General features: G+C 42.8%; 1 protein-coding gene across 4 annotated transcripts in view; it reads right to left on the bottom strand.

Annotated features, from left to right (window-relative positions):
• Window positions 1-937: 937 nt before the first annotated feature.
• LOC141265406 (uncharacterized) overlaps window positions 938-22,616 on the bottom strand; it is a 124,645-nt gene continuing 102,966 nt past the window's right edge. For all 4 annotated transcript variants that reach the window (XM_073678462.1, XM_073678459.1, XM_073678461.1 and 1 more), the window contains exons 16-19: window positions 13,346-13,459; window positions 13,209-13,256; window positions 5,626-5,832; window positions 938-1,428 (exon numbers count right to left, since the gene is read on the bottom strand). In XM_073678462.1, coding sequence (XP_073534563.1) covers window positions 1,343-1,428; window positions 5,626-5,832; window positions 13,209-13,256; window positions 13,346-13,459 — 455 coding nt within the window. In that variant the 3' untranslated portion in view covers window positions 938-1,342. The remainder of the gene's footprint in view (window positions 1,429-5,625; window positions 5,833-13,208; window positions 13,257-13,345; window positions 13,460-22,616) is intronic.

A 22,616-nucleotide genomic window follows, 5' to 3' on the forward strand; every position in this document is an offset into this window, starting at 1 on the left:
TGATATTTCCGGTACTGGAGAAACCAGTATCGGAGAAATGTCAGTGTGCACCTGTGTGCCGCATCAGAAGCATATGTACCGGCGCCTGGGAATCAGCGTACCAGTTAGCGCTGGTCCCAAGTGCCGGGTGCTGAACCCTGACCTCATCATAGTCCCTTGCCGACGCTGCGATAATGATGAGAGTAGTAGTCTGCCCACAGTGTCCAACTATAAAAATAAGAATGAACTGTAAAAGAATAAAATAAAAAAAACCTTATACTCACCTGTCCTAAGTGTCCCCTGCAGTAATCCTTGCGACCGATCAGGCCGAGGACAATGACTCCTGCAGTGAGCGGGCCCCAAAGCTGAGCTCAGTGAGTGACTCCTGCAGCGAGCAGTGTCCTGTCATTCTCCCTGGTTCCTTGGCGTGAGTGGTTGCATGGATTACAGCGGGGGACACTTAGGACAGGTGAGTATAAGGTTATTTATTTTATTCTTATTTTTACAGTTAGACACTACGAGAACAGAGTACTACTAGCATCATTATTCCCTGCTGGTGCTGATCGCAGCGTCAGCAGGGAACAATGATGTGTGCAGCATTCAGCACCTGGCGCTTGGGAACAGCGTGAACTGTACCGCTGATTCCGAGGCGCCGGTAAGTGTCACAAGAATGACACCCGGTCCGTGCAGCATGTAAAAAACGGACATGTCAGCGTATTTTGCACACAGACACAGTCTGTGAAAACACAATGACGTGTGCAGACCCATAGATTTGAGTGGGTCTATGTGTGTGTGTCTCCAGTACGTTTGGAAACAGTCACATGTAACGGAGATACTGAGGTGTGACAGAGCCCTTACATTGTGTGAAATAGAAGTCACTTTTATATACTCCTTTGTGTTCCAGTGAGTCGGAATTTCAGTCACGTAAGCGAGAAGAAAACTGGAGTGACAGTGGAAACCGAAGAAGAGTATTTTATTGCACTTACACTATAAACGTATTTAGGTTTAAGGAATAAAACATTTCTTGGGAGTTCTTCTTTAATTGGCTTCTACTGGTTCTAATATCCAGAGGAACATATAAATGTGAGCATCATTTCACTGGCAGACCCACTACTTGTTTTCAATACATAAATGAAGTCTATCATAATTGTACAAAACATTGTTTACAGAAAATGAATCCTCAGCAAGGAAAAATCATGAAACATTAAAAAAAATCCTTACATCAATTAAGTAGTTTTATAAAAAATAAGTATGTATTTACAGTTAATTACAAGACAGGTTCATTGCAACATTTTCAAACTTGAGGCCAAATAGCAAAATATGTTACAGGATATTATACAAACATACTAAAGACTGCTCTCTTTCATTGGGTCTGCTGTTGCATACTTTTTCCCGATTTCAGTTTTCCAGTTTCCGTTAAATAGCGTACAAGGCTTGGGACATGAATTCCTAAAACAAATAAAACATTAAACAAATTATAAATGTAGAACTCCCTAGCTTTAAAAAGAAACTAATTCCAATGTTAATATGCGAAAATAGTTCATTTAAAAAAAAAAAAAAAAAAAAGATTACCGTAAAATCGCTGCGTGTCTATCATTATATCCTATGAGCTTCTTTATTTCTTTGGAACTTTCTAGACACAACTGACTGTCGGTATTCTATGTGCAATGTCTGACGGGTTGTGTAATTACACAAATTCTTTAAATGTATGGCACATAACGTAGTGAATTGTATTGGAAACAACCAGAATCCCTCACTCTAGAGCTTTCAATTATAGCAATTGTTCAGAGGTCTGGTCAGATGTTTTGCTACCCTTCCTCCAAAACACACAGGTAATTAAGCAGTCCAGGACCCCTGTTACTGACCAGACATATTTTTTTACATGCAGTTTGACCAGCTTGAAAGAATTTTGACACATGGGGCTAATTTTATGTTTTTATATTCCTTTTTGCTCTTTCGGGAAGTAGTGCGGGGGTGTAAGCTGAAAAAAAAGTCTTTAAAATGTGTGTGTTTTATTTTTAAATTGTATTTTTTTCACACATTATGTCCTTAAGAAGAATAAATAAAAAAGACCTTTGGGTGGGGGATTCCAAAATCTATTATCTCTTACCATGCTATTTATTTTGCTGATTTTTCACTAGTCCCTGTTATAGGATAATTACAGTTTGATTTTGGGTTTGCTAGGGTTTTTCGGGTTCTCCAAAAATAGAAAAAAAAAAAAAAAAAAAAAAAAAGGAAATATTATAAATTCATTTCTAAATACTTTTAAATCAGCAAATCACAATCGTAGTGAACTCTGCCTCTTCATGTGTAGGAAAATGTGCACCTGTTGGACCTAATAAGGGAGATACCAGCAGTGTAAATGTAGGCAGAGACTGTTTGGCCACCCCATCTTTCTGAGTACAGTACATGGTATATGTATACTCTGGTTACAGGAGGAGCGTCCTACTGCACATGCTCACTGGCTCCTGTTCTAACAATCCAGGCAGGTTTCTGGATGTAACAAGGCAGTGGACATTTTAATTCTATAGTGATTACCACTCTAGGAAAAAAAATCAATTTTAATTTGCTAAATAAAAGTATTTAGGAGTTTATTTATGATAACATTCATATAGTTATTTTTTTCTATTCTTGGAATAGAACCTATATGTATGTATGCTGTATTTCTGCTCATTTGAGAGCAAAAAAATGGATCCAGCTATTAATGCAGAGAATAACCTGATAATCTTACCTTTAGTTAAATTTAAACTGTATCATTTAGAAAATGACAGGCTTTTAGCCCAGGACAGGCATGTTTGATACATTTTAGGTTTAGGGTCCTACCAGAGAGAGGTTGGATTGTCATGGCAAATGGGTGCACACAAGTGCTGGCCAATTTATGCGCCAAGCTACCTGTCTTTTTAAGTACCATATTTTTCGGACAATAAACTGCACTTTTTTCCTCCAAATTTTGGAGGCAAGTGGGGGTGTGTGTCTTAAAGTCTTATTGTTGTCCAGCTGTGTATGGGGGAAGGGCGGGGGAGCGGCAGCAGAGCTGGTCACAGGAGGCAGGCAGCAGCTAACACTGTGCCTGCTGTTAAAGAAAATTAATATTCACTGCTCCCCATAGTCCCTCCCACCACTATGCTCTAAAGCCAGCGCCTATAGGTGGGAGGAACTATGGGAGTGGAGAGCAGTGAATAGGACAGGGGACAGAATCATTATTTTTTTTTGTGTGTGCAGTGTGATGGTGGAGGGGGGGACCGCGCAGACACGTGGATGGTGGAGGGGGGGACCGCGCAGACACGTGGATGGTGGAGGGGGGGACCGCGCAGACACGTGGATGGTGGAGGGGGGGACCGCGCAGACACGTGGATGGTGGAGGGGGGGGACACACCGCGCAGACACGTGGAGGGGGGGGGACACACCGCGCAGACACGTGGATGGTGGAGGGGGGGACCGCGCAGACACGTGGATGGTGGAGGGGGGGACCGCGCAGACACGTGGATGGTGGAGGGGGGGACCGCGCAGACACGTGGATGGTGGAGGGGGGGACCGCGCAGACACGTGGATGGTGGAGGGGGGGACCGCGCAGACACGTGGATGGTGGAGGGGGGGACCGCGCAGACACGTGGATGGTGGAGGGGGGGACCGCGCAGACACGTGGATGGTGGGGGGGACGACCGCGCAGACACGTGGATGGTGGGGGGGACGACCGCGCAGACACGTGGATGGTGGGGGGGGGGGGGGGGACACACCGCGCAGACACGTGGATGGTGGGGGGGGGGGGACACACCGCGCAGACACGTGGATGGTGGGGGGGGGAGACACACCGCGCAGACACGTGGATGGTGGGGGGGGGGGGGGAGACACACCGCGCAGACACGTGGATGGTGGGGGGGGGGGGGAGACACACCGCGCAGACACGTGGATGGTGGGGGGGGGGGGGACACACCGCGCAGACACGTGGATGGTGGGGGACACACCGCGCAGACACGTGGATGGTGGGGGGGGACACACCGCGCAGACACGTGGATGGTGGGGGGGGACACACCGCGCAGACACGTGGATGGTGGGGGGGGACACATCGCGCAGACACGTGGATGGTGTGTGTGGGGGACCGCGCAGACACATGGATGGTGTGTGGGGGGGACCGCGCAGACACGTGGATGGTGTGTGGGGGGGACCGCGCAGACACGTGGATGGTGGGGGGACCGCGCAGACACGTGGATGGTGGGGGGACCGCGCAGACACGTGGATGGTGGGGGGGACCGTGCAGACACGTGGATGGTGGGGGGGACCGTGCAGACACGTGGATGGTGGGGGGGACCGCGCAGACACGTGGATGGTGGGGGGGGACCGCGCAGACACGTGGATGGTGGGGGGGGACCGCGCAGACACGTGGATGGTGGGGGGGGACCGCGCAGACACGTGGATGGTGGGGGGGGACCGCGCAGACACGTGGATGGTGGGGGGGACCGCGCAGACACGTGGATGGTGGGGGGGGACCGCGCAGACACGTGGATGGTGGGGGGGGGGGATCGTGCATTTTTTTCTAATTTTCCTCCTCTAAAACCTAGGTGATAGGTTCTATAATATGCAGTCATAGCAGCTTGGACCTGTTCAGACTTTATTCTTTTAGATGGTGCTTGTCAGTTTTGTTTAAGAAAAGGACTCTCACATATTAACCAAAATACTGATCAGTAGAAATGTAGAAATAAAGAACTGAATTTATAAAACACCATAAATTAAACTCATGTTACTAATCTTAAAATGCTGTAATATGGTACTTGTTTAAAGCAACTCTCTGTTTCAGACTACAAATAAGACTATACATTTATAATCCATATTCACTAGATGTAATGACCACCACTCTGCTGCCAAACTATCTTTATCAGATATCGGAGCACCAATCTCTTCATGTCAAAACGAGCCTCTGCTGCATGGCATGGGGGAGCCCTGTGGTAAGCCGGAGCAACACCTTCCCTGCCCATCCTCTGCACTGGGATGGACAAAGAACAGTTATCAGCACTGGTACATTCCACATCAATGGAAAGGCGTGGGAGCAAAGTACAGACTTACCACAGCACTCCACCCCATAAATCTGTAGTGGCCATTTTGAACATGGAGAAAGAGGAACGAGTCCCAAATATGAAAGGAGCAACACTCATAAGGAATTGTGACTATACTTAAGAAAAGTCAATTCATATTTCCAATGGAGGGGTGGAAAGTCACTTTAATATCTGTCTGGTTTCAGGTTTTATTTGCTAGTGGACACTAGTCACGCTGTGTTATAAACCAATAATGTTTGATTGCACAAAATATCTAAATGCAGCTGAATTTTCATAGTTGATAAGGATCAAATAGACACAGATCCATCAAATCCAGCCTATTATGTGTGCTGGTCCAGAGGTGGGCAAGAACCATGCAGATGTCAGTTACTTCAGATAAGCAGAAAATAAAATACCCCCCCAACCGCAAATATGGCACTCAGAATAAATCCCTGAATCAACATCTCATCTAATAAATTAATCATAACTTGCATTATTATTTTTTTTATAATAAATTCATCCTGACTACTCGAAGTTCAGAGACTCATCTGTAAATCTTAGTTTAAATAACCCAGTTTTTGCTCAATATTCATTTAAATATGCAAGACGACTTTACCTTTGAAAGCAGGATTTGTAGCAGTTATTTTATTCAATGTTGTAACTACTTCAGCAACTTCCATATTCTTGATGCTTTCAAAGAATGTCTTCACTACATCATTCTTTAGTATAGGCAAGACTGGTGGTGCAGGTCCTGGTGGCAATTGAGCTCCAGGAGGGGCAAATGTGGTTTTTGCACTGGGAGTCTCTTTGTTTACCTGGGGATCTGGATTTTGAAGTGAAAACAAAAAAAAAATAAAAGCACAATCAAAACAAATGGACATGGGAATAATTTATAATAAAAATAAACCATGAAGTCACAAGAAATTCCACAAGATGTTCACAAGTGATCTTACATTTTGGATTTACTGAACCTGGTAGCATGTAAAAAATGAATTATTTGCATTGCTAATCCACTAACTGTAAGCAACACAATCAATTCTATGGTTGCAACAGTCACTTATGTCAAAACTTTCACTCCTGCTGCGTCTCACCAACAACTTGGGAAGTCTCACAACTTGATAAGGACTCTCCCGACTGTGAATCCGATTCATCAGGAGAGGCATTCTTCACACCGGTTTTGATGAGAGAGCATGCTGGAGAAATATCAGACCTCTACTATGGGCATACACGTTATAGAAATGTGAATCTATACTTACCTGTATGGCCCATAGTAGAGGTCTGCTTGCAGAGAAATGTAGTTTTACAAAATCGGTTTTCACCTGCTTGGGGTCTGGGGGACGACAATAAATCACCACCTATTTGTTTAGGAAGCCCAGAAATCCCCCTGCCTATCAGCTTATTCTGCATTTTCCTCCCCTCCCCTGCATGTCACAGGGCCCTGTGATGTGCACTCTTTTCATTGACATCCCGCGCATGCGCAATGCACCGCTGACATCAGCAGCACTTTTTTTCCTCCCAGCCCCATTTTTCCTTGCAGTGCTATAGTGCGCAGGCACTCGGGAGTCACTGTGACTGCCTGATAAGTAAAGATTTTCTGATCTTACTGTGGTCTTCATCTTTCCTGTTTAAAGAAATTATTTTCTTTCTCAGATGTCTTGTGACATTACTCCTCCATGTGGTGTCATTGCTGATAGCATTCGTGCTTTGTTAAATAACGCACTTTTACAGTCAAATGTCTGTGTACACCTGTTTAATGAATAAGTAGACTTCCCTGTGGTTGAATTCTTGCTAGTTTTCTTGTCTAAACTTCAGCTTTGCTTTTAAAAACTTTCATTGGGGTGTTCTAATTTTTGTAACATGGCCTTGACCGAATTTGTTAGGGAAATTTTTTGGGTGTGCAAAATAAATTTTGGTCACAATCAATGGCCCTTATTTGTGGGAGTGTTTTGTACTTTAATATCCCACAGAAAATGTTAACTCTGAAAGGAAACTAAAGGTTTTCTGACAAGTCTAATGGGGTGTACTCCTCTGCAATGAGCATTGAGTGTGTGCGCGCGCGTGTTTACTATATACTTATGTACACTATAACACACATATATATTATATACATATACACACACACATATATACATATGTACAGTAGTGTTCAAAATAGTGTGTACAAAAACATGAGTTAAGCACAAAATCTTTATACTAGTTTTTATTTCCATGCATTGTGAACATTGCACACTGTTTTCTAATTCAAAACATGAGAAATATATATAATTTTTAACTACTTTACAGAAAATAAAAAATTAACAATGGGCTGTTCTAAAAAAGAGTGTCTGCATTTGTCTTTACAAACTCACAATATGTACTCTTTTTTGAGGATTTAGCATTCCTGTGAATCAGTATCACTAATATTTAGTAGTATACCCACAGTTTTTTTTTTAGAAGTGTTTAACATCTAAGTTGCATAGAGTCAACCAACTTCTAGCACCTGTCAACTGTTAGTCCAGCCCAGGATGCTTTGACTACATCCCACAATTTTTTGCTTTGCCTCAAAAACGGTATTTTGGATGTCATCCCACAAGTGTTCTATCGGATTTAGGTCCGGAGATTGGACTGGCCGCTCCATAACCTCAATTTTGCTGGACTGGAACCAAGATTTTGCTAGTTTACTAGTGTGCTTTGGGTCGTTGTCTTGTTGAAACACTCATTTCAAGGGCTTATCCTCTTGAGCGTAGGGCAACATGACCTCTTCAAGAATTTTAATATATGCAAACTGGTCCATGATTCCTGGTATGTGGTAAATAGGTCCAGCACCATAGTAAGAGAAACATGCCCATATCATGATGCTTGCACCACCATGCTTCACTGCCTTCAGAGTGTACTGTTGCTTGAATGCAGAGTTTGGGGGTCGTCTGACGAACTGTCTACGGCCCTTGGATCCAAAAAGAACAATTTTACATTCATCAGTCCACAAAATGTTTCTCCATTTCTCTTTAGGCCAGTTGATGTATTCTTTTGCAAATTGTATCAGCTTCACTACATGTCTTTTTTTTTTAAAAAAAAAGTGGGACTTTGCAGGGACTTTTTGCTAAGAGATTAGCTTCACACAGGCGTCTTCTGTCACAGTACTCACAAGTAACTTGAGACTGTCTTTGAACATCCTGGGGCTGATCACTGGCTGAGCCTTTGCCATATTGGCTGTTCTTCGATCCATTCGAATGGTAGTCTTCTGTTTTCTTACATGTCTCTCTGGTTTCGCTTTCCATTTTAAATAATTGGAGATAATTTTTGCTTAACAGCCTACCATTGTCTGCACTTCCTTACAAGTTTTACTCTCTCCAATCAATTTTTTAATCAAAGTATGCTGTTCTTCAGAACAATTTTTCTAACGACCCATATTTTTCAGGCTTTCAAGGAGAAATGCATGTACAACATGTGCTGGCTTCACTCTTAAATAAGGGCCACCTGATTCACACCTGTTTCTTCACAGAATGATTGACCTCAGTAATTGAACTCTACACCGCTATTTTGAACACACTCCCTTTCAATTAATTATTCATTCAAATACACAGACTCAAAAACATGCAGATCATGAATGCGGAGTCTTTTGGTTTTCTTAGAATCTACTAAACCAACTGGTAAATTGTTTGACATGTGGTAATTCGTGATGAGCGAGCATGCTCGTTACTCGAGGTTTACAAGCATGCTCGGCTGTTTTCCGAGAGTAACTTCAGGTGCATGATTTGCGACTGTTTGACAGCTTTAATACATGTGAAGAATCCATGTTTGTTACGCATTCCTCACATGTATTAAAGCTGTCAAACAGTCGCAAATCATGCACACACAGTGACTAAAACATAACATTTGATCACTACGCAAATACTCAGCGAGCACCCGAGCATGCTTGCCGAAAGGGTTAACAGAACAGACTCACTCATCACTAGTGATAATATAATTTATACCAAAAACAGTGATTAATCTGGTTAGTCATATTGGACTGCTATTATTTTGAACACTACTGTATATACACAAACACCACATTTGTCAAAGAAAAGTAACCAACCCCTTTAGGCAAACACTATACATGTATACAATATCCTCACTGTGACCTCTATGTCTTCAAAGCAACTGGATAGCAACTGATACAAAGTGGAATGCATGCCCATACTGAACTGGTCAGATCATCACATGCCTACTGAAAAAATGACCACAGCAAATCAAAGGATAGAGAATCTGTGCTTCGAGTCTATTGGAAGAAAAACACATAACACATTTATATTGTTGTGCATTTCTAGAGGAAGCTTTCGCTACTCAGTCAGCTGACATTTTGTGAAAGATGACAAAGGGGCATGCACCCAAGGTGGCAGCAATTGTAACCTGTGATATGATCCTTTTCAGAAATCTACTATACCTCAAATCATTGCACTTGTATTTACATAAAAACATCATAGTGTACCATAGAATTAGCCATAGCGCCCTATAAAGCATCAGACACAACAGCCAATTTAAGAACATTAACGGCTTGTGTGATGCTGCTCCACGTACTAACAGAAGGCACGGTCTATCAGTGCCAATATCATCAGAGGGCAGCACAAGGAAAGTAAACATCTCCTGCAGTACTGTCCTTTTCCTACTCCTGCTGGATAGCTCTGTCCTAAATTCTTAATTGGAGTCCACATGTCAGGTAAAGAAGCCAACAGTAAATAGGAATTACCTGCAGAGTTTAGTTGGGATCTGCTGAACATACCAATGTTTTACAACACGAAAAAAGTATGGTGTAGTGTCGGCGTCTCTGCCTCCTGCCCAGCAGAGACTCCAATTCACTCACCGCCGCGGCCCGGGTCTGGCATCCCCGGCTCCTCCCTCTGGTTTGAACGCAGCGCCTGCCCGAAGTGCGCGCATCGCGCGCAGATCCCCGGGAACTGCTTCCTCCCTTTTAAAGGGGCCGCGCACGCCGTCCTAAAAAGTCCCCGGCCAATGGCTGGAGGACTGCCCCTATTTAAGGCACCTCCTCCATCCTGTACAAAGTTGTTGTTTGTGTTCTAAACACTCTCTCCAGCCCTCAGGTCCCAGTGCTGCCTGCCTGTTTACCGGCTGTGCTCGCCAGCCTGTCTACCAGCTGTATCCGCCAAGCCTGCCTGTCTACCTGCGTTGCCTACCAGACGTGTTCATCTGTTGTGCCTGTCGGCTCTGGCCATCAGTCCCGTGGGAGTAGCCTGCTCTCACACGAGGTCGGTCCCAGAGTGGCACCAGGTCCACGGAGTCGATTAAGCCGCCGTGTAGCCAGGGTCAGTCCGGGTAGGCACTTAGTTACACCCCTCTGGTCCCTCCTTGTATCTCAGCACAGAGGTTCTACCACCCGGACCAGTAACACATGGTAGTTTTAACCTATTCAACATCAGACCATTTTATCCCATTCTTGAACATATACATAATCATATTTTTTTAGTACTTGCAGTTTTAAAGCTCAAACGTTTTTCTAATTCAGAAATTCAAATATTTTTTTTTCATTATACGTGGAGGCCTGCACTAGTTTATGCCATTTTCATTATTTACATAGACACACATTAAAATGCTACACATGGGCACCTAATTATTCAGCTAGTACAAAAGCAGTAGAAGCAGCAAAACCAAAAACCACACCCCCAACAAGGTAGGTGTGGTGTCCCCCAAAGAAGGTTACAAGGGAGATTTAACGAAGTACCAAATTTTTTTATTTTTCGATTGCTTCATTGATGGACACAAGAACCATGGGACGTCCTTCAGGGGTCACTGGGGTGCAAAAACTAATACCAGTACTGCATAAGGAAGAATAGGAATCCCTCAGGTTACCACCCGTGCAACTGTTGTTTTTAGTAAGCTTCTGCAAAGACTTGGATCCTTGGACACAAAAAATAAGAGCTCCACAACGATGTGGTCAGAAGACTAAGTAGCTGCCCTATGAAATAGAAGAATCAACATGTGGAGGCGCAAGACCGAGGAGGTTTCTACCCAATGGAGGGGGGGTCATGCACTGACAGGGGTGCCCTAGCTTACTCCGACCTTCCGCACTGGCAGACTGAAACCAGACAATGGTAGACCTAGAGGCAGTCTGACAACAGCCAGAGCATATCGAGATGGTCCACAAGGCAACCGATTGACCACATGGAGCAGTGAGACAGGTAGAGCTGCACAGCTCAGACAGACCATGTTTGGCGTTTTTTTCTTCACATTTTTCTGGGGTCAAGCTAGTAACAGCGATTTAGATTGCTTTTTTATTCAGTCATTCCACATATTGTGCCTCCATAAGGTCTTTAAAGACCTTTGGTGGACATTTCAACATTTAAATATAATTTTTCTTATATCAGATTTTCCTTGTAGTTAAAGTTTCACTGCAGAGCTGATCTGGGTCTGTTAGGACCCAGCAATCACATGATCACTGGGTTCAGATGTCAGAGCACTGCTAGCACTTCCTGTAGTGTATACACAGCGCTTGTTCAGTGCTGTGTATATAGCAATCAGGAAGGCATAGATTATAATTAACCATCTCTGCCTTGTCTGTGGGACGGTTGGCTTCATTCAACAGCAGACATCACTCCTGCAACTTTATGATCTTGTGCAGTTGCTTACACTGAAATGACGTCTTAAAAAATCATTATAGAGTAATCTAAGGACCCTTTGGACGTCTTAACGTGTACCAGACATTTCATCAGAATATGAAATACACAGGCTTGTAGCTCTGTTACTCATGAATGGTTTTGGAGCACATACCAAGTTAGGCAGAGACGATCCGATAAAACTTAGCAGTTTCCTGAAACATGTAGGCCAGTTTATGGACGTTTTTTGCTCCTCCTCTTCCCAGAGCCATACATTTTTTATTTTTCCGTCATTCACTAAATGCCAGAACCGACACACACACACATACATACATATACGGAAAAATAAAAAATGTAAAACGTCCATAAACTGGCCTACATGTTTCAGGAAACAGCCAAGACATCTATCTATCTATAGCCCGCAACACAGGAAGGGACATAACCTGTGATGCATCTGTTAATACCTTGTTTTAAATATGATGGAATTTGGGGAGATAAATCTTGTGCAGAGAGGGGAGAAGAGGAAAGGCAAGGAACAATGGACAACATGAGCAAGAAGGTAGATTTATCGGCTGTGTACAGAAGCTCAAAACTAGCAGATGCAAAGCCCTGTCACCATTTCCGCTGATCTGTCTCTGCTCCACTTTTACTTAGCATGGATTTCACCTGAAAACGAGCAGAGGACAGCAACTTACACTTCCTGGCCAGCATTTTATAGTGCATTTTTACAGGGATAGGACTATATTTGTTGATCATTAAGTAAAGTGATCTACAAATGTCCTATTTAAAGGGAACCTGTCATATCAGATAACGCTATTAACCAGTATACATAAGGCTGACCTGTAGGTTAACTGCGCTATGGAGGCACCCAGGAGAAAAATTAACTCTCTACTGGGAGCCAACAGTTTTCAGTCATACAAGCGCGCCCGAAGCAATTACAGTCACCGCTCACATTGCTGAGAGTGGCGGCTGTAGCCACACCCCAGCACTGATTGACAGCTGGCTCTGCAGTGCGGGTGGCAGCAGAATTTTGGTGCCATTTGAGATGGCGCATGCGTCATATTTATGCAAGACTCGCTACATGGGTGGCTAAATGTAAGTAAGGGTGGGAGTGGGGGAAATTGGAAATTAAATTAGGACTTCTTTTATTTATTTAATTATCAAGAAAAGTTCAACTTAGGCCAGCTTTACACAATACATTTTTTATTGTTATATTTTCCTGGATAGAGCCATTACAATCAAATGTGCCTTTTCACATGACTTCTTGCTATTTTGGCAGACCAACTCTTCACAAAAAAAAAACAGATGCATCCTACTTTGAAACTTATTACTGATTAAACTGAACAATGTTACTCATTGACCATACAACAGAACCAATGGGTGTAATCAGTGTGCTATCCTTATTTTACTATTTTCTACTATTTAATGGGTAGGAGAAGTTTTATTTCACAAAATAGCAAATGCATAAAGAATTGTAAAAAAATGACACATCAAAAATGGATCCAGCATAATGGAAAAAAACTGATGTGAATATTTAACATTGAGAAACTGTAATAGAAAGTAACTTAATCTGTGAATATTATTAGGTTGACTCAAAGTTACAGCAGATATCTTCTTGAAATCAAATACATACCTTTTTTTTTAAATATATTTGTAGTTGGGTCAAAATTGCTGGTAGATTCTGAAACAATTTTCAAAAGGTGAATTAAATTGAAGTCCACAATAATATAAAAAAAAAAAAATGAAACGTCATGTATTTTTCACAAGTACCTTCGGCCTTATTTGATGATACAGTAAACAGCAGTTTATTTCTCTGACTGAGGGGTTCAATTTCGATGCATTGTGAAATAGGAAATAATGGTTTCGTCGACTGAGTCTTTGGGTCTGTAAAAGGAAAACATATCACATACAAATAATATATACAATTTCTAGTGTCCTAAAATTTAATGAGAAAATTCTCCCAAGAGAAGAGTTGCAGATTTTAACTGCCAACATTCAACTACAAATATATCTACATACAGCAGGTGAAATAAGTATTGAACACGTCACCAATTTTCTAAATAAATATATTTCTAAAGGTGCTATTGACATGCGATTCTCACCAGAGGTCGGTAACAACCCATCTAATCCACACAGGCAAAGAAATCAAAGCACTGATGTCCACAAATTGAGTTATGTGTAATAATGACGCTGAGAAAAAGTACTGAACACATGAAGAAAGAGGTGCAAGAACCATGGAAAGTCATGACCGTGAAATTTATCGGTAATTAGAAAGCAATCCTGCCACTTAGTGAAAAATAATATCAGCTGGTTCAAATGAAGCCAATAAAAAGGTGTCTCATTAGCAAGGTGCCACACAAGAAACATATCATGATGGGTAAAACCTGTCTCAAGACCTTCGCAACCTTAGAAGAAAAAAAAACATTTTCTGTCACTCCTATCCATAAAATCAATCTTTTTATTAGAGAACAGATTCATCATGAGGATAAAACTTTAAGTGTTTCTGGCATAAGCCCTTAGTCATAGGAATAACAACCTTACTGCAGCAATATACTGATGGCATAGGTTACAGAAGAATTTCTAAACCACTGCAGGTCCCATTGAGCACTGTTGGGGGCCATAATATGGAAGAGGAAAAAACATCATTTCACCATATACCGGCCACGACCAGTTGCTTCCCGCAATATTTCAGACACAGGAGTGAAAAGAATAATCAGAAGAGTTGTCCAAGAGCCCAGCCAATAACCTGACCTGAATCCAATAGAAAATGTATGGAAGGAAATAGAGCTCAGAGTTCATAGCGCATGCACGCGACGCTTATTTTGTTTCTCTATTGGTCCGGCGGACGTAGCCCATTTCTGCCGGCAGCCACACATTATCGGTCCGTGCACAAGCGCCATTTCTTTCTGCAGCCTCCTTAATGGTGCGGCGGCAATTGCACACACCTGCTGGCGTTTAGGCACAAAGAATTACATGTGAGTGCACTGCTGACATCTCCCTACTTAAACTTGACAGTATCCATGTTTATTCTGTTGCTAGCCACCATTGATTTTGCTGATGTCCTATTGGAACAGACATTTAATTGGATATATTTTTTGATCCACAGGATACACACTTGAGGGATTAATAATCAATTTTATGGTAAACAATTGATTCTGCTTAGTCATATATTGGAGCTATTATTTTGCTCATTGTTACTAGCGTATTCTTGGACATTAATGTGCTTTCTCCTGTTGCATTGGTTGCACAAATAATATGCAGATTATTGGTCATTGTTTGCATATTATATATCTTTTGTAATACATATATATATATATACACACACACACACACACACACACACACACACACACACAGACAGACACAGACAGACACAGACAGACAGACCAAAAGTTTGGACACACCTCATTTAAATATTTTTCTGTATTTTCATGACTATGAAAATTGTACATTCACACTGAAGGCATCAAAACTATGAACTAACACATGTGGAATTATATACACAAAAAAGTGTGAAACAACTGAAAATATGTCTTATATTCTAGGTTCTTCAAAGTAGCCACCTTTTGCTTTGATGACTGCTTTGCACACTCTTGGCATTCTCTTGATGAGCTTCAAGAGGTTGTCACCGGAAATGGTCTTCCAACAATCTTGAAGGAGTTCCCAGAGATGCTTAGCACTTGTTTGCCCTTTTGCCTTCACTCTGCGGTCCATCTCACCCCAAACCATCTCGATTGGGTTCAGGTCTGGTGACCGTAGAGGCCAGATCATCTGGTGTAGCACCCCATCACTCTCCTTCTTGGTCAAATAGCCCTTACACAGCTTGGAGGTGTGTTTGGGGTCATTGTCCTGTTGAAAAATAAATGATGGTCCAACTAAACGCAAACCGGATGGAATAGCATGCCGCTGCAAGATGCTATGGGAGCCATGCTGGTTCAGTATGCCTTCAATTTTGAGTAAATCCCCAACAGTGTCACCAGTAAAGCACCCCCACACCATCACACCTCCTCCTCCATGCTTCACGGTGGGAACCAGGCAAGTAGAGTCCATCCGTTTACCTCTTCTGCGTCGCACAAAGACAAGGTGGTTGGAACCAAAGATCTCAAATTTGGACTCATCAGAACAAAGCACAGATTTCCACTGGTCTCTAATGTCCATTCCTTGTGTTATTTAGCCCAAACAAGTCTCTTCTGCTTGTTGCCTGTCTTTAGCAGTGGTTTCCTAGCAGCTATTTTACCATGAAGGCCTGCTGCACAAAGTCTCCTCTTAACAGTTGTTGAAGAGATGTGTCTGCTGCTAGAACTCTGTGTGGCATTGACCTGGTCTCTAATCTGAGCTGCTGTTAACCTGCGATTTCTGAGGCTGGTGACTCGGATAAACTTATCCTCAGAAGCAGAGGTGACTCTTGGTCTTCCTTTCCTGGGGCGGTCCTCATGTGAGCCAGTTTCTTTGTAGGGCTTGATGGTTTTTGCAACTGCACTTGGGGACACTTTCAAAGTTTGCCCAATTTTTCGGACTGACTGACCTTCATTTCTTAAAGTAATGATGGCCACTCGTTTTTCTTTACTTAGAATTTGTATTATGGCAAGAAAAAAGTAGCTAACAGTCTATTCAGTAGGACTATCAGCTGTGTATCCACCAGACTTCTGCACAACACAACTGATGGTCCCAAATCCATTTATAAGGCAAGAAATCCCACTTACTAAACCTGACAGGGCACAACTGTGAAGTGAAAACCATTTCCGGTGACTACCTCTTGAAGCTCATCAAGAGAATGCCAAGAGTGTGCAAAGCAGTCATCAAAGCAAAAGGTGGCTACTTTATAGAACCTAGAATATAAGACATATTTTCAGTTGTTTCACACTTTTTTGTTAAGTATATAATTCCACATGTGTTAATTCATAGTTTTGATGCCTTCAGTGTGAATGTACAATTTTCATAGTCATGAAAATACAGAAAAATCTTGAAATGAGAAGGTGCGTCCAAACTTTTGGTCTGTACTATATATATATATACACACACACACACACACACACACACACACACACACACACAATAATACGCCTCTTGAATTTTTGTCCAGCTTGTGCTGTTCTTAATTGTTTTTAAATTGTTGGGAGTTTTCATTGCATACATGTAATAAACAACTTTTTTTTCACGCATCATTACTGTTTATGGTGTGCATTATATAGGTCTTGCAAACTTTTCTCTCAGTTAAATTCATACACCGGGGTTTCCGTGTTAATCTCTGAAATACATGATTCAGAAAGAACCCCCAGTGCAGGATTCCCTATAATGAGGCAGATGGAGGCACCGCGGACACGTCTGACCTGCGATCCGGCAGCGTCCGTTTTTTTAAGGCGTGCAAAGAAGAGCAGTCACCCACCGTTTTGTGCACTTCTGAAAAGAACACCACCGCTAAACAGAAGCCAGACGGAATCCAGAGTAACTCTGCTGCCTCATTTTAGTGAATAGATCCCTCGGGGGTTTCATTTGAATCACGTCACTCGGAGATTTAGATGGAAATTCCTGATTTAAGTGCTCAGCATATAACGCAGGATAAATGATCCAAAATGTTATGTAAAATGTTCCTAACAAAAGCTTCAAATCAATCCACAAAAAAAAAAGTAAGCCCTCACTCAGGTCAGTCATCAGTCAATGGAAATAAAGTATAGGGGCTTTCACGTTACTGGTAGCACAAAAGCTCTGGAAAAGAGCTATTGCTCCTCCCACCCTCAGAAGAAATTCAGCAAATTCTGCTCTCCCAAATGCAAATGCTCCCCTTGCTTATGAGCCCCACAGTGTGCCTAAACCACATTTAGCGCTCACATGTTTAGCATTTCTGTAGCGATGAGAGCCCGCCTAATTAACAGGTGCATGTCTCCAGAAGCACAACGCACCGGTCACTACAACGCACCGGTCACTACAACGCACCGGTCACTACAACGCACCGGTCACTACAACGCACCGGTCACTACAACGCACCGGTCACTACAACGCACCGGTCACTACAACGCACCGGTCACTACAACGCACCGGTCACTACAACGCACCGGTCACTACAACGCACCGGTCACTACAACGCACCGGTCACTACAACGCACCGGTCACTACAACGCACCGGTCACTACAACGCACCGGTCACTACAACGCACCGGTCACTACAACGCACCGGTCACTACAACGCACCGGTCACTACAACGCACCGGTCACTACAACGCACCGGTCACTACAACGCACCGGTCACTACAACGCACCGGTCACTACAACGCACCGGTCACTACAACGCACCGGTCACTACAACGCACCGGTCACTACAACGCACCGGTCACTACAACGCACCGGTCACTACAACGCACCGGTCACTACAACGCACCGGTCACTACAACGGCAGTTTGCAATTTTCACTCAACAACATCCGCTGCTGTTTGTTTCTGGAAAACACCCATGGAGTAAAAATTGTCACTACACCTGTAGATAAATTCACAATGGGGTAGAATTTCCAAAATCTGGTCACTTCAGGGCGGATTCTGCTATTCTAGCACTTAGGGGCTTTGTATATTGATTCCGCAAACTATTCTAGAAAAATCTGCGCTCCAGGAGGCAAAATAGCGCTCCGTCCCTCCAGAGTCTCGCCATGTGGTCAAGCAGTACTGTACAGCCACATATGGGGTATTTCTACATTCAGCAGAAATTGTGGGACAAATTTTGGTGCCATTTCTACCCATTTTCCAGTATGCAAATGTAAAATATGGGGTCAAAACAAAATTTTGCTGGTAAAAATTTAACTTTTTTCTTCTCTGCCCAATGGTATAGAATTCTGTGACCCACCTGTGGTGACCATATGATCACTGTACCCCTAGATGGATTCATTGAAAGGTGTAGTTTGTAAAATGGGGTCTCTTGTTGGGAATATGCTGTTCTGGCACCTCTGCCAATGTGACATGGCACCCTCAAACCAGTCCAGCAAAATCTGAACTCCAATATGGAGCTTCTTCCCTTCTGAACTTTGCAGGGTGCCTCAAAAGTAGTTTTCGACCACATATGGGGTATCGGCATGCACAGGAAGAATTGCACAACAAATTTTGAGGTCCATTTTCTCCTACTATCCTTGTGAAAATGGAAAAAAAATTGGGGCCAAAACATTTATGGAAAAAATTTATTTTTTCCATTTTTGCAGATCCACGTTGTAAAATTCTGTGAAGCACCTGTGGGTTCAGTGTGCTTACCACACATCTATACAAATTCCTTGAGGGGTCTAGTTTCCAAAATGGGATCACTTGTGGGGGCTTTCTACTGTTTAGGCACATCAGGGGTTATATAAACGCAATATGACACCCGCAAACCATTCCATCAAAGTCTGCGTTCCAAAACGTCACTCCTTCCTTTCGGAGCCCTGCAGTGAGCCTAAACAATAGTTTTTCACACATATGGAGTATCTGCGTGCTGAGGAGAACTTACACAACTAATTTTGGTGTCCATTTTCTCCGGTTACTCCTTTGAAAATAAAAAAAAATTGGGGCTAAAATAACAATTGTGAGAAAAATTATGATTTTTTTTTTATTATTTTCAAGGCTCTACGTAAAACGTCTGTGAAGCATCTGGGGGTTCAAGGTGCTCACCACTCATCTAGATAAGTTCCCTGTGGGGTCTAGTTTCCAAACTGGTGTCATTTGTGGGGGGTTTCCACTGTTTAGGCACATCAGGGGCTCTCCAAAGGCAACATGGCATCCACTAATTATTCCAGAAAATTTTGCATTCAAAAAGTCAAATGGCGCTCCTTCCCTTCTGAGCCCTGCGCCATAACAATGGTTTTCCCCCACATATGGGGTATCGGCATGCTCAGGAGAGCGGTCTATTTTCTCCGCTTACCCTTGTGAAAATTGAAAAATTTGGGTCTAAAGTGAAATTTTTGTGAAAAAAGTTAAGTTTATTTTTTCCTTCCACGTTCCATTAATTCCTGTGAAGTACCTGAAGGGTTAATGAACTTCTTGAATATGGTTTTGAGCACCTTGAGGGATGTCACTTTTGGGTATTTTCTGTCATATAGACGCCTCAAAGTCACTTCAAATGTGATGTGGTCCCTAAAAAATATGGTTTTGTAAAATTTGATGTAAAAATTAGAAATTGATGGTCAACTTTTTAACCCTTCTAACTTCCTAACAAAAAAAACATGTTTCCAAAATTGTGCTGATGTAAAGCAGACATGTGGGAAAGGTTATTTATTAACCATTTTGTGTGACATAGCTCTCTGATGTAAGGGCATAAAAATTAAAAGTTTGAAAATTTAAAAATTTCCCAAATTTTTGCCAAATTTCTGTTTTTTCACAAAGTCATATCGAAGAAATTTTACCATTATCATGAAGTACAATATGTCACGAGAAAACGCTCTCAGAATCAGTGGGATCCGTTGAAGCGTTTCAGAGTTATTAACTCAAAGTGACAGTGGTCAGAATTAAGGTGAAAACAGGCTCGTGGGAGAAAGGCTAAAAGGGCTACCCCGCACCATATGCCACAGGGTGAAAGTGGGAGCAGTGGCATGAGACTATTCTCTAGGGCAGGGTTCCCCAACTCCAGTCCTCAAGGCCCACCAACAGGCCATGTTTTCAGGATTTCCTTAGTATTGCTCAGGTGATAATTCCATCACCTGCACAGGCAATAATTCCATCACCTGTGCAATACTAAGGAAATCCTGAAAACATGACCTGTTGGTGGGCCTTGAGGACTGGAGTTGGGGAACCCTGCTCTAGGGAATGCCTGTGATAACCGGCGCTTAATGAAAAGGAGCAATGGTGGCGCCAAAATAATGAGTAAATTAAAAGAGATTGCTGTGAGGAAGACTGACACAAACTTTTGGAGGAGAATTGGAATTAAGGGTACTGAACCTACTTTGGGGGACTGGATCAAATAGATGCAGATTTAATCACATCACAGTAGACAACCAATCTCCTAATCACATGCTTCTGCGATGTCTCAAAGAAATGAGAACCATTTTCTCGTGTCGAGACAGACTACGTCATTGGCTGTTTGCATAAGAGGCGCCAAAATGGCCATAAAGTGATTTGAATTTTATTGTAAATAAAAATAAAAAGTACAATAAAAATAGTCCCAACATGTTAAATACAATTTATATTCTCAGCAAAAAAAAAAAAAAAGAAAAAGACCCCATTAAGCTTACATAATTTATGAGGGTTAAAAGGGGTTGTTCCGCATATCATAAGAAAACTCTGCAGACTTTCGAAGCGTGAGTGTTCAGTGCACACCATGTCACAATTCTCCAGTATTCCCTGTGCAAATGAGCAGTCACGTCATCGCACTGTATGAGAGGTGCGTACTTGCAGTCACATGCAGACTAGACTCAATTCTCTTCTATTGGAAACACCAGGAGATCGTGACAGTGGAAGCAAAGCACAAGTTGGGGTGATAGCATTTTTTGTTTAATAAGAACAGTCTATTGATGTGTAAAACCCAAAAAAATAATCATATTTCCCATTTTTCATCATTTAAAGTTAATAAGCATTTTTCTAATTTACAGCACAGTAATAGGGTTCGGGAACATTACGGCACTACATACAGATTTAATAGTGATTTTTAAAAACTATTCTCGTGTCGGAGAATACAGTTTGTTTACTAGCGAAAAATAAGATTTTTTTTGTACTTACCGTAAAATCTTTTTTTCGAGTCTTCACTGGGAGACAAAGGTAACCATGGGTGTATGTTGCTGTCACTAGGAGGCTGACACTAGGCAAAAAGTTCTCATTCTCAGCAGGGTACACCCACCGACTGGCACAAAAAGCTCGTCAGTTTTAGTGAAAAAGCAGTAGAAGCAACAACAAGAATTATATACAGGCCCAAACGAGGCACTCAGGTCCAACATAGGCACAAAAAAAACAGGGAGTGTGCTGTGTCCCCCAATGAAGGCTCCAAGAAAGATTTTATGGAATGTACCAAAAATCAATCTTCTTTTATCACTTCATTGGGAGAGACAGGTAACAACGGGACGTCCTACAGCAGTCCCAAGGGAGGGAACAGAAAAAAAGTGCTTAAATCAGGTTGAGCGACCGCCGCTTGCAGCAGCTTCTTACCTGAAGGGAGGACCAGGTAGTGGCCTTGCAAATCTGGGATACAGAAGCCTGGTGGCGAATGGCCCAGGTGGCCCCCACTGCACAGGTGGAGTAAGCCCTCACTTTCATAGCGGGTGGTCTATCCTTGACACGATAAGTATAGCAGAGCAGATCCAAAAGGCGAAAGATTTGGAGGCAGGGAGTCCGTTCCGGCGACCTTTAGGAATGCTGAACAAGATGAAGGAAAGTCTAAAGGATGCGGTCCTTGAGAGGCAGAAACGCAGTGCTCTGACTAGGTCCACTTTGTGCACAGACATTTCCAGGGGGGTGAACAGGGGACGGACAGAAGGAAGGACAATATCCTTGTTGTAAAGAGGATACCACCTTAGGTAGGAAGTCAGTCACTGACGAAGGACCACATTGTCCTGGTGGAAGACGAGGAAGGGGGAGCGGCAACAGAGCCGCTAACTCTGAGACCCATCTGATGGAAGTGATCGCAACCAAAAAGGCAACCTTCCAGGAGAGAAGAGAAGACGAAATGTCCTGAATGGGTTCAAAGGGGGATCCCTGAAGAAAGCTCAAAACTAGGTTAAGGTCTCACAGGGGGACGATATGGTGGTGCTAGACAAGCAACTCCCTGAAGGAAAGTCTTGACCTGGGGAAGAGGGGCCAAATTTCGTTGATACAGAATTCAGAGTACAGAGACCTGACCCTTGAGGGAACTAAGAGACAAATCAGACTCTAGCCCCGATTGTAAGAACACCAGGATAGATGGAACGGAAAAGGACATGGGAGCTGTGTGGCTGTCTTTACACCAGCGAAAAAAAGCCTTTTAGGACCGATGATAAATGTGTGAAGATGAGGGTTCTCTCGCCCTAATCATGGTCTGTATAACTTGGAGTAAGAAGCCTGCCTTCCTCCGGGACCCAGAATTCTGGTGGAAGAGGGGACTCTGAGAAAGTAGGTCTGGTAGTTTC

Source organism: Phyllobates terribilis, unplaced genomic scaffold, assembly GCF_046119375.1.
Source record: "Phyllobates terribilis strain yellow unplaced genomic scaffold, ASM4611937v1 Scaffold_4__5_contigs__length_816908805, whole genome shotgun sequence".
In the NCBI taxonomy this organism is placed as follows: Eukaryota; Metazoa; Chordata; class Amphibia; order Anura; family Dendrobatidae; genus Phyllobates; species Phyllobates terribilis.